At 45.4% G+C, this 10,532-nt stretch overlaps 1 protein-coding gene across 1 annotated transcript; it reads left to right on the plus strand.

Annotated features, from left to right (window-relative positions):
- The first annotated feature begins 1,442 nt into the window (after positions 1–1,442).
- Positions 1,443–9,394, plus strand: CCDC42 (coiled-coil domain containing 42). The gene is made up of 7 exons (XM_083726080.1): positions 1,443–1,669; positions 3,167–3,272; positions 3,691–3,795; positions 4,673–4,870; positions 6,004–6,225; positions 7,498–7,656; positions 9,097–9,394. Exons 1-7 carry the CDS (start codon positions 1,593–1,595, stop codon positions 9,187–9,189), a joined length of 960 nt encoding a protein of 319 aa, XP_083582206.1. The 5' UTR covers positions 1,443–1,592; the 3' UTR covers positions 9,190–9,394.
- The last annotated feature ends 1,138 nt before the right edge of the window (positions 9,395–10,532 follow it).

Here is a 10,532-nt window from a genome sequence, read left to right on the forward strand (position 1 = left end):
TTGAAACAGGTCACTGCCTACAGGCTTACAATGGTTAAGGGGGGGAATGACACAGAAGGGGGAAAGGACAGGGAGGGAAGAGGAAAATAAAAATCAAACTCAGGCACCAATTCTTAAACACCTGTTCTTAAAATGACCAGCTGGCACAGTTCAGGGTTAGGAGGTGCCTGATGGAGTTGGGTTTTCAACAAAACTGATGAATGAGCCCTGCTTCTAATCTCTTGCTATGGTAGCCTGGTGGAATGGCTGATCCCACATGACAGCTGAGGGGAGAGGAAGCTGGCCTGCCACACACAGCAGAGCTGATGGAATGAACAGTGCCCAATCCACAATGAGTTGGGGTGAAGGATGCAAATACTACACTGGGCTGGCGCAATAACATTTGCTCAGCCATTTTGGGCACTCTCGTGCTGTTCATGCTTCCAGTGAGGGAGGGGCACATTTCTGTGGTGACAAGATCCCAGGATTTGCTGAAAAGGACCCACATAATGTTGATGGTTAGCTGGCATTTCTGCAGCATGATCAGCCTCAAAGAAGTCGGCGTCGGAGCCTTGCCGATGCATTCCACTCCCCAGGAAACCTTTTGGAGCTTCAGGGCTTGACGGAGCTTGCGAGTCCCAGTCTCAAATATTTTCGCACCTGAAGAGACCAGTTAAAGTTTCACTGCTTCAAAGTTGCCACCATGGTAATCACTCTTGCTTATCTGCACAAAAGCCCAGACTTGTATGTAGTATCAACCTATCAATCTGGCTGTCACCATCAGAGTTTTCATTTTTGCAATAGCAACTGTGAGACATAAGGGTGGATGGAACTGAGCACAACAACCTCTTTGGGCAGGTGGTCACATTTTGAACTTTGAGAATATATTTTGCCCAGTATGATGAATTTGCACGATGTTTTCACTAATATATGCATTCCTGTACACACTTTATACCAATGTTTGCACACAATGTTTGCCTCATTGCTCAGCTGGAGAAGTGCATTACAAAATTTGGAGATATGTGAATTTTAAAGGCTGCTGGTGTTTCGGTTCACATATTGATTCAGAAAGTGAGGATAGGATAAAGAGAATATAATTTCTTTTCAGCTCTAATCAGAACTCATGCTGTGCCACAACGTTGTTTCAAAGAGCATTATGTGTGTTTTGATTCCTTAATGCTCTCCTCCATCTAGCAGAAGAGGTTAATTTGACCATTTTTCTAAATGACAACTCCTTCCTGTTGTCCTGACCACTCTGAAACCACTGGCTACTAAAAGTATATGCTTGCTACTTCACACAATCTCCCTGGCCAGTTCAGTCCTTCTCCAAGGGGGAATGATGGGTTGTGGCATTTACTGGTACCCTTCACACGAGAAGAGAACGATAGCCTCACATAGGACCCTACATCATTCCCAGTGCAGAACAGCCCTGTGGTTGCTAAGCAACCCTTCTGCATCTTCCAGAAGGTTCTGTGGCCCCAACTGTAACAGACTCGCTTTGCCTGATTCCTCCCAAGGCATTAGGAGAGGTGGAAAGGGGTGTCTCTAGCTCTGCGTAGAGTGTTGGGTTTAAAAGGGCTAGGGGTGCATTGCCTAGCCAGTGAGCAGGCATCATGACCACCATGGATGAAGAGGATCTGAGCGAGTATTTCCGCATACAGTATGGACAGAAGTTGCTGAAACTTCTGATGTGAGTTAAATGCCACATCTCTTCCAGCAAGAACCTTCCTCTGGCCTCCTCTCCATTCTACCTTTTATTTTCCATGGTCTTCTTCTTTGCTCTCCCATGTTTTTGGTATCTTCTTCTTTCTTTTCCCTTCTAGGTTCTCCTGCTTCATCCCCCCCCCCCCCACACACACTTTTTGTAAAAGGGTCCAGGGTCTTACTAGCATCCTGCTTCCAGCAACAGCTGGCCAGATGCATCTGGAAAGTCTACATCAGGGGCTGGACTGAGGAAGAATGGTGGGGGCTGCCTCAGTCCTCTTGAACCTTCCCAAGAACAGGAGGAGAGTATAGATTTAGAACAGTGGTTTGCAGAAGGCCATAGTTCAGAGGCTGCAGAGGGGAAAAGCTGGGAAATATTGGGAAAAGAACAGCAGGAAGAAGTACTGACAGTCTCAGTGTCTTTGGAAAGCATTCCTGAGCCACCCTCTCCCAGGACTAGGCAGGCATTGCGAGTAGTAGAACAGAAAGCTCAGAGGCAGAAAGCTCAGATCAGCTGGCACAGGGATGACATAGGAGTGACAGAGGGGGTTGGAATTTATTCAGAGCAACGCCATTATTTAATAAAGACTGCATTCATTTGTGTCTCTCTGCAAATACTGAATAAATTACGTGGTAAGAACTCTTCTTGTTTATCTTTTTTTTGGCTGCCACTGGGGGAGGGATCAGATTCCCTGAAGCCTACCCAAACTAGACATGAAGGTACAGCCCCCTATACTGGAAAATTGAATGAGGAGGAATTTAACTTCATCCCCAGTGCTATGGTCCTGATTGTAACATCCATCTGCTGCCATTAACTTTTTTTAAAAAAAAATGTAGGAGATCCTGAACAAAAATCTCTATGTCACATGTAGTTTGATCCTTTGGATCCTTTGATGAGGGACTTTGTAAAGCACTTTTTGTATTTTCAAATATATAGCATCTACTGGATTGTCACTATTTATACACTTGTTGGCATGCTCAAATAACCCTAATTCTAATTATTGCAGGATACTTCCCTGGATGGTGCTGTACCCCTGTTCCCAAGTGGTTCGGCAACTAATCAGACCACCGAGTACTAAAACAAGCATAGCTTCCTCTCTTCTTGGCTCCATGATTAGCTGTTCACTTTTCCTTTCCAAGATCCTTCTTTGTCTGGCTCATGTTCCTTTCACTGCTTTCATTTCCCTTTCTTCCACTATTGCCACTGAAGTTGCGTTTCCTTCCTCCAAACCCCTTTCTCTTGCTGGGTATCTAAACTGAATCCAAGCCCCATTTTCTTGTTGCTCCTTGTAGACCTTGTATTTTGGAACCCTTGTCTGTTTTCTGACTGATCCAGGCACCTTTGGACAAACAGGATATTCTATCATTCTGCCCCTTCATCCTAAGGTGTGTGAGCTGCACAGAACCTACCTAGCTCACAGGTCCTATGACTTAGAAATATCTCTGCACTCTTCATGGGAAAATTCTTTTTCTCTTTTATTAGGAAATTCCCAGTATCTGAGGAGGAGTCCCCATCTCCCTCCATTCGGCTCCTGGAGAAGAAAAAAGAAGCCAAATTGGTGCACCAGGCCATGGAGGCACAAAAGGAGGTGAGGAGATGCCCTGCTTTACTGCCTCTGTATCCCTGATGACCAGCTCTACCTTCAATTGTCACCAGCCACTTCAAAACCACAGAACTACATGGCTTATTGGCAGCAAATTGCACATGTTTCCCCTCTTTGCTATCAAAACACCTTCTGATCCTCCTGGCCAGGATGCTAATCTCTTTGAAGTTTTGGGCTCTCTGTAACTTGAGAGAAAAGCAGGAGGCAAACCTAACAGAACAAGACGACTACTGCAGCCTTCCCTGACCAGGTGTCCCCCAAATATTTTGGATTTTAGCTTCCATTAGCAACAGAATGGTTAATAGGGACAGTGTGAGCTGTAGTCCAAAATATCTCAAAGGCACCAGTCTGATCTACTGGAACCAGATGTCCTACTGGTCTCTTCCCTCTGTGAACCTTTCAGGCATTCAAGACAAGGATGGAAGCCCTGAACAATCGTTGGGAGGAACTTGGTTCTAAGGAGATTCAGTTGAAAGCATATATTCGGAAATTCGAGCAATTCATACAGGTATTTGCTTTTTGCAATTCTTTGGCTCTTACATTATAAGACCTCCACCCTATTTAAGCACAGCACAGGCCTGATTGTGATATGCCTGGAGCTATGGATCCGCATGGCTTCTGCAAAGGGAAGTATCCTGCAACAATTAGAATTAGGATTATTTGAGCATGTCAACAAGTGTATAAATAGTGATAATCCAGTAGATGCTATATATTTGAAAATACAAAAAGTGCTTTACAAAGTCCCCCATCAAAGGTTCCAAAGGATCAAACTACATGTGACATAGAGATTTATGTTCAGGATCTCCTACATTTTTTTTTTTAAAGTTAATGGCAGCAGATGGATGTTACAATCATATTAAATGAATCTTGTATATTTTGTGTCCTTGCCCAGGTTATGTCCCCTGTCACTCCACCTAAGTTAACCTGGGATAGTTTCAGCTAGCAGTGGAGAAGATCAAGCCACATTGGCTCCATCAGCCAGCTGCATCTTTGCACACCAGATGTTGAGTAGACTCAGTTTGAATGCCAAGAATTTCAGCAGTGGTACCTTTAAAGCAGTACCTCCATTTCCTAGCTCAACTCAGTGCTGGTTCAGATGGAGACATGGTGTCAGGAGAGACCATAGCTCAGTGGTAGAGCACACGGTTTGTGTGCATGAGGTCTCATGTTCAATCCCAGCCTTCGGCAAAGAAATGACTAGTTAGTTATAGTATGCCTCTGCCCCCAGAACAGTAGTATCAGGCATTACTGGGCTAGATGGGCAAATATCTTGGCAGGGTACAGGGCAACTTCCTATGCACTTCTGACAGCCTTATAGACTTATGACTCTTGTCTTGATTCCTTTTCAATGGCATGTGGGGTGGGGTCCAACATGGGGCCATTAGGAGAACGACCAGAAACGGATCAGAGCCCTGAAGAAAGCCAATAAGGAGCGGGAACTGAAGAAGCAGCGAGTGAAAGAGCTGGCCAAGGCCAAGATAGAGATGGCAGCTCTGAAGCAGCAGCACCAGAAGCTCTACAACAAGCTACAGCAATACTCCATCTTCAACAAATACCTGGAGAAAGTGGTTGAGGTCTCTGAGGTACGTATGGTTGCTAAGAAGAGAGGCAAAGTCTGAGGGTGGATTTCAAGAGCAGATGTCCAGTTCTTTGGTCTGTAGCCTGTGTGCAGAACCAGAGAAGCAGGCGGGGGGGACAAAGGACCAACACTTGAGGTGGTGAGTGGGAGAAACCTCAGTTACCTCATTGTGGTTCTGTCTGTGACACCAGAAATCTGCAGATCAGATTTAAGTAAAGGTAAAGGTACCCCTGACATTAGGTCCAGTAGCGGATAACACTGGGGATGCAGTGCTCATCTTGCTCTATAGGCCGAGGAGCCAGCGTTTGTCCACAGACAGCTTCGGGTCATGTGGCCAGCATGACTAAGCCCCTTCTGGCGAACCAGAGCAGCGCACGGAAACGCCATTTACCTTCCCGCCAGAGCGGTACCTATTTATCTACTTGCACTTTGACTTGCTTTCGAACTGCTACATTGGCAGGAACAGGGACTGAGCAACGGGAGCTCACCCCCTCGCAGGGATTCGAACCGCTGACCTTCTGGCCGGCAAGCCCTAGGCTCAGTGGTTTAGCCAGTGCTTTTTTCTTTAAAAAAAGTTTATGGTTATTGTCATTTTCCTACTCATATTGAAATACTACCCCTCAATGAGGCCAAACTTAGTTTCACAAAATGTTTAGAGGTATGTGTACGCCTGCATCCCCCCAGAAAAAAAGCACTGGGTTTAGCACTGGCTCTACAGTTCATGCTAGAATCTAGAATCATGTTCTAGAATCTGAAGCTTCTACAGTTGATGCTAAACTAAGTTCTAGAATCTGAAGTTTAGAACAACTGGGTCATTGGTGCAACTGCTATTCAAGCATCTACACAGTTTCATGAACAATGGTGGTGACTTTGTATCATGAGCATCTGTCCCCCTATTTGCTACCTTTAAGCTGTAGTTCTGGACAGTGCATTGTATAATAATAGCTGGCTTCCTAAGCCAGTATATTGGCTGGCTGCCCTATGGTGTCTGTAGCCAGGCACCCATCGGTTCCTGCATGTCCAAGGATCTGTCATGGGGAGGAGACGATGTGATCGTTGAGGGGCTATTATTTTGAATTGGCTATTGGTTAAGGGAAGATCAGGGTTCAGGACAGTAATGCAAGGCATTCCCTGTAGTTTGAGGAAATCCGGGAGGTCATCGGTCGCTACAAGACCCTCGTAGGGATGCACCGTGACCTTGTGCAGTCGGCCCAGGAGGGGATGGAGATGATTGAGCAAGCTAAAGTCCGCCTGGCGCGCTACAAGGAGGAAAAAGATGATGAGATGCTGCAGCACAACAATGAGCTAGCCCGCCTACAGCTGCATTTCGACCATGCCCGCAGCGATGTCATCGTCTGGGTAAGGAGTAAGGGTGGGGAAATGCATTTCTTTGCATGGAGGGCTTTGACCCAGTAATACGACGGCAAGCCTGAAACCAGTCTGGATGGATCAGAATCTTTGTCTCTTCCTGAACTATCTGCATATCCTAACAGGATTACTCTCATCCCAGACCTCAGTGTAATCATAACTTAAAATCTGCTGCCATGAACCCATACCCTTGACTATCTGCAAACAAACCCTGGCTCAGTGAACACTTAAGCCAGAAAGGGTGGCAAGAATGGTCAGCAATCCACTGGGCATCACTGGGAGCCATTAACCTGTTTGGCAATGGGCAGGGCATTTTGGCTAGCACACAACACTGTAAGTATCACTCGAAATCAGGGATAGGGAATCTGAGGCCTGGAGCCAAAATCTGCTCACAGAGCTACAGTTCTCTGAGTGGTTTAATAGTCAATCCCTTGTCCTGGGGAACTTTGGGGACTGTGAGTGGGACAGGGGTCTCCTAACAACTCTCAGAAACTATAACAAACTACAGTTCCCATGATTCTTTTGGGAAACCATGACTGCTTAAAGTGGCATGATACTGCTTTCAAAACACAGTGCAAATGGGGCTGGAGTATTCAGAGAATCATAGCATTGGAAGGGAACTGAGGATCTTCTAGTCCAAACTCCACCCCCACCACCAAACGCAGGAATATGCAGCAGTCCCTTACCAGGATCGAACCTGCAAACTTGGCATCATCAACACCACACTCTAACCAGCTGAGCTATTAGGGAATCTCAAGAGCCATTCCAGACCACCATATGTGTTCTTTATCAGGAAGAAATGACAGAAGGAGGGAGCTACTTCATTTTTAAACCTCGTTAGTGGTAGCCAGAGAACGTTTACCACCATCTTTGGCAATGGTGAATATCTTACAGTTTAGGGAGGGAAAAGAAAGATGCTGGGCTTGTGTTTGAATGACTAACTACGGCAGGACAAGGCATTCTGCCTAGTAACAAACTTCTTAGCATTTGAACCAACATTCCATGGGGGAGAGGCAGACAGACAGACAGACAATAACACAGAACATTTTGCTGAAAAGGCTTTGTATGTGGCAGATCAGATTGCCCAATGGAAGTGCAAAACATAAGAGAGGCATCTTAGGCTGGTTGCTATGCAAGTTGTGTTGAGTCCTGTCCCCGCCATCTCCCCCAAATGAAGTTCGGGGCACTTTTAACATGGAAAGTAGCAGCATACTAGTCACGTCCATCAAAACCTCATTTTCTATGCCTCTGCCTTCTCCACAGGAGTCACGTTGGGCCCATATCCAGAACACAGCCGCGAAGAAAACATTGATGCTGGGTACCATCAAGATGGCCACTTTGAATCTCTTCCAGAGTGTAGCCAAGCAGATGAAGGAGGCTTTAATGGTGCCCGTGGAGGACACACACAGGCAGCTGGATATGGTACACGTGTTCTGAGTTCTCCACCTCTCCCCTCCAGGGTCTGGCAGTGCTTTTAAATCTATACCTGAAGGTCTCAGGGCGGTTCACAGAACAAAATCAAAATACAAGACTGCAAAATACACATGGGGTTGAGTGCCCCGAGGCGGCACTGTCTCTTGTGTGTCTGCCACCTGAGATGGTTGCTTCACCCCGCCTCATGAGTGGGCCAGCTCTGTTTGCAAGCTGAGCATAAAGTCCTCAGTCCTTCATTGTTTGAGGCCCATCAAGCCATGTTGTGACAATGAGATACAATTGGGAGGGCTTATATCTGGTTCGTCCAGAATGTATCTAGAAATGAAACACAGTGAACTGGGACCAGTGGTGAATTGATGGCTCTTGTGCTACAGCATGTTCTCTCTCCAGTGTAGTGTGGACATTGCTTTCCCCCACCAGCCCCATAATCCATAGCTCTACCAAGAATTCTATCCTCCAGACCAGCAGCCCCAATTAAATCCCAAAGTAGCTTTCTTTTCTTTTAAAAGAAGAGGAAGTAAAATCGGTTACGGTTCAGTGGGTGAAGGACATTAGGTACAATATACAGGTGACAGAATGGGGAAATTTATGGAGAAATGAACTGAAATTTATGGCTTGCCTTACAATAAAGGAAAACTTTATGAAGATGCTATACCGATGATACATCACACCAGCTAATTGGCTAAAATGTACAAAACCAACTCAAATTTATGCTGGAGGTGTAGAGAACTAGAGCGAACAATGTACTATATGTGGTGGGGTTGTAAAAAAAATAAAGGGCTTTTGGGAACTTAAATACAATGAACTAAAAAAATTGTGCAAAATAATGTTTATCAAAAAACCTGAAGTCTTCCTCTTAGGCATTATGGCACCAGACATTCCAAGAGAGAAAAGGAGGATTTTTATGTACACAACAACTGCAGTGAGAATGCTGATAGCCAAGGGACAGAAAGGAGATAAAATTCCAACAAAAGAAGAGTGGCAGGTTAAACTGTTTGAATATATGGAAGTAGCAAATATGAAGTAGAAGATCAGGAATCCATCGACCCAAAAGTTCAAAAAGGAAAAGGGAGATTTATAGACAATATTTAACAGAACATTGTCCCCACATTAAAACTTTAGATTTAATACAGGTTGAGTTTATTGAAAAATAGAGGCAAGTAATAAGGAAACAAAGAACCCAAAGGAGGGCAAAAGTTGGTGGGTGGCTGAAATATTTTTGTGTTTCCATGTTGTATTGTTCTTTTTTCTTTTTATTTGTGAGTTATGTTTTGTGGGTTTTGTGTGTGTGTGTCGTTTATAAACTAATAAATACTGAAATAATAATAATAAAAATAATCCCAAAGTAGCCCCCAGTTCCAGCCTATCCTATTGTGATGGCTGCCCTGCTACTTGTATTAATCAAATGTTCATCCTCTTTGTTCTCAGATCCAGCAGTTTATCCAGGACCTGTCTGACATCTGGTCAGAGGTGAAGAAAAAAGAGCAAAACAGATCGCTAACAGGCATGAACAAGGAGTGACCCAGGAGGCATTGGAAAAAGAGTATAATGTTCCCCGCTTCTCTTCTCTCAGAAATCCTCCTCAGCTGTGCTTTGCTTGTACTTTGGAATGGTTGATGCCCCACGACTGCATTTTAATCAATATCCTTCCCACCCTTTACTTTCCCTTCACTGGAAACAAAACATAGTCTGTATGGTATATAAAGAGAATATTTTAGTTAGTAGAGCCTTGGCTTCTCATCTGCCTTTGTTTCCACGTGGATAAAATGAGTCCTGTGCCACAGACCCACCGCTGGCAGCCTGTCAATGAGTTGTTTGGAACTGGGTGGCCTGCCAAACATGTGCTCTTTGCGGGAAGTATTCTACAATCCCAATGCATTTGTGGTGGATTGCCCACACATCACTCCTCTTGATTAGTTGATTTTTGCCAAAGCTATTGCCTTATTGGCGTCAGGGTTTGAATAATAATAATAATTTATTATTTGTACCCCGCCACTCTGGGCGGCTTCCACAGAGTGTGAATAGATGCACAATAGCACAATGAGAGCAAGACCAGTCCCTGCCCTCCAAATATTTGCACAGGGTTCCAGCAGGAAGTCACAGGAAATGCACTGATTGGAAACAAAGCAGGATGCCCACCCAGAAACCTTTTCAGGCACAAACAGTGTTGAAGGTAAAAAGGTAAAGGTAAAGGGGCCCCTGACCATTAGGTCCAGTCGTGGCCAACTCTGGGGTTGTGGCGCTCATCTCGCTTTACTGGCCGTGGGAACCAGCGTACAGCTTCTGGGTCATGTGGCCAGCATGACTAAGCCACTTCTGGCAAACCAGAGCAGCACATGCAAATGCTGTTTACCTTCCCACCAGAGTGGTACCTATTTATCTACTTGCACTTTGACATGCTTTTGAACTGCTAGGTTGGCAGGAGCAGGGATCAAGCAACGGGAGCTCACCCCGTCGCAGGGATTCGAACCGCCAACCTTCTGATCAGCAAGCCCTAGGCTCTGTGGCTTAACCCATCGTGCAAAACTGCTCCACCCTGATACTACCATATGCACAAATCATCATCATGATTACATGGCACCAATGAAAGGAGATGAACTAGGCAGGCATCACTCCCAGGAGAGAAAAGTGACTCTGATGTGCTGCAGGCCCCACAGTAAGTGCCACCCCCGTGGTGTGGTGCCCAGTCTGCCCTGCCCCCCCCCCCCGCTCCTCTGGACACTAACCAAAGAAGCCCAACCTCCTGAACATGATAAGTCTTGAAGGCTGAATTATGCTTGCCCTGGTATGTTCTTCTTGAGAGGAGGGGGCTACATCCCAAAGTTAAGATACGAGAATTTAAGGGCGCCGGACTAGGTAAGTTC

This window comes from Podarcis gaigeae (genome assembly GCF_964106915.1).
Source record: "Podarcis gaigeae genome assembly, chromosome: 2".
NCBI classification, from domain to species: Eukaryota; Metazoa; Chordata; class Lepidosauria; order Squamata; family Lacertidae; genus Podarcis; species Podarcis gaigeae.

Coding starts and splice junctions, on each gene's coding strand:
- CCDC42 (XM_083726080.1), top strand. CDS start 1,593: ATGACCACCATGGATGAAGAGGATCTGAGCGAGTATTTCCGCATACAG. Junction 1,670..3,166: donor AAGTTGCTGAAACTTCTGAT/GTGAGTTAAATG, acceptor CTCTTTTATTAG/GAAATTCCCAGTATCTGAGG. Junction 3,796..4,672: donor AATTCGAGCAATTCATACAG/GTATTTGCTTTT, acceptor TGGGGCCATTAG/GAGAACGACCAGAAACGGAT.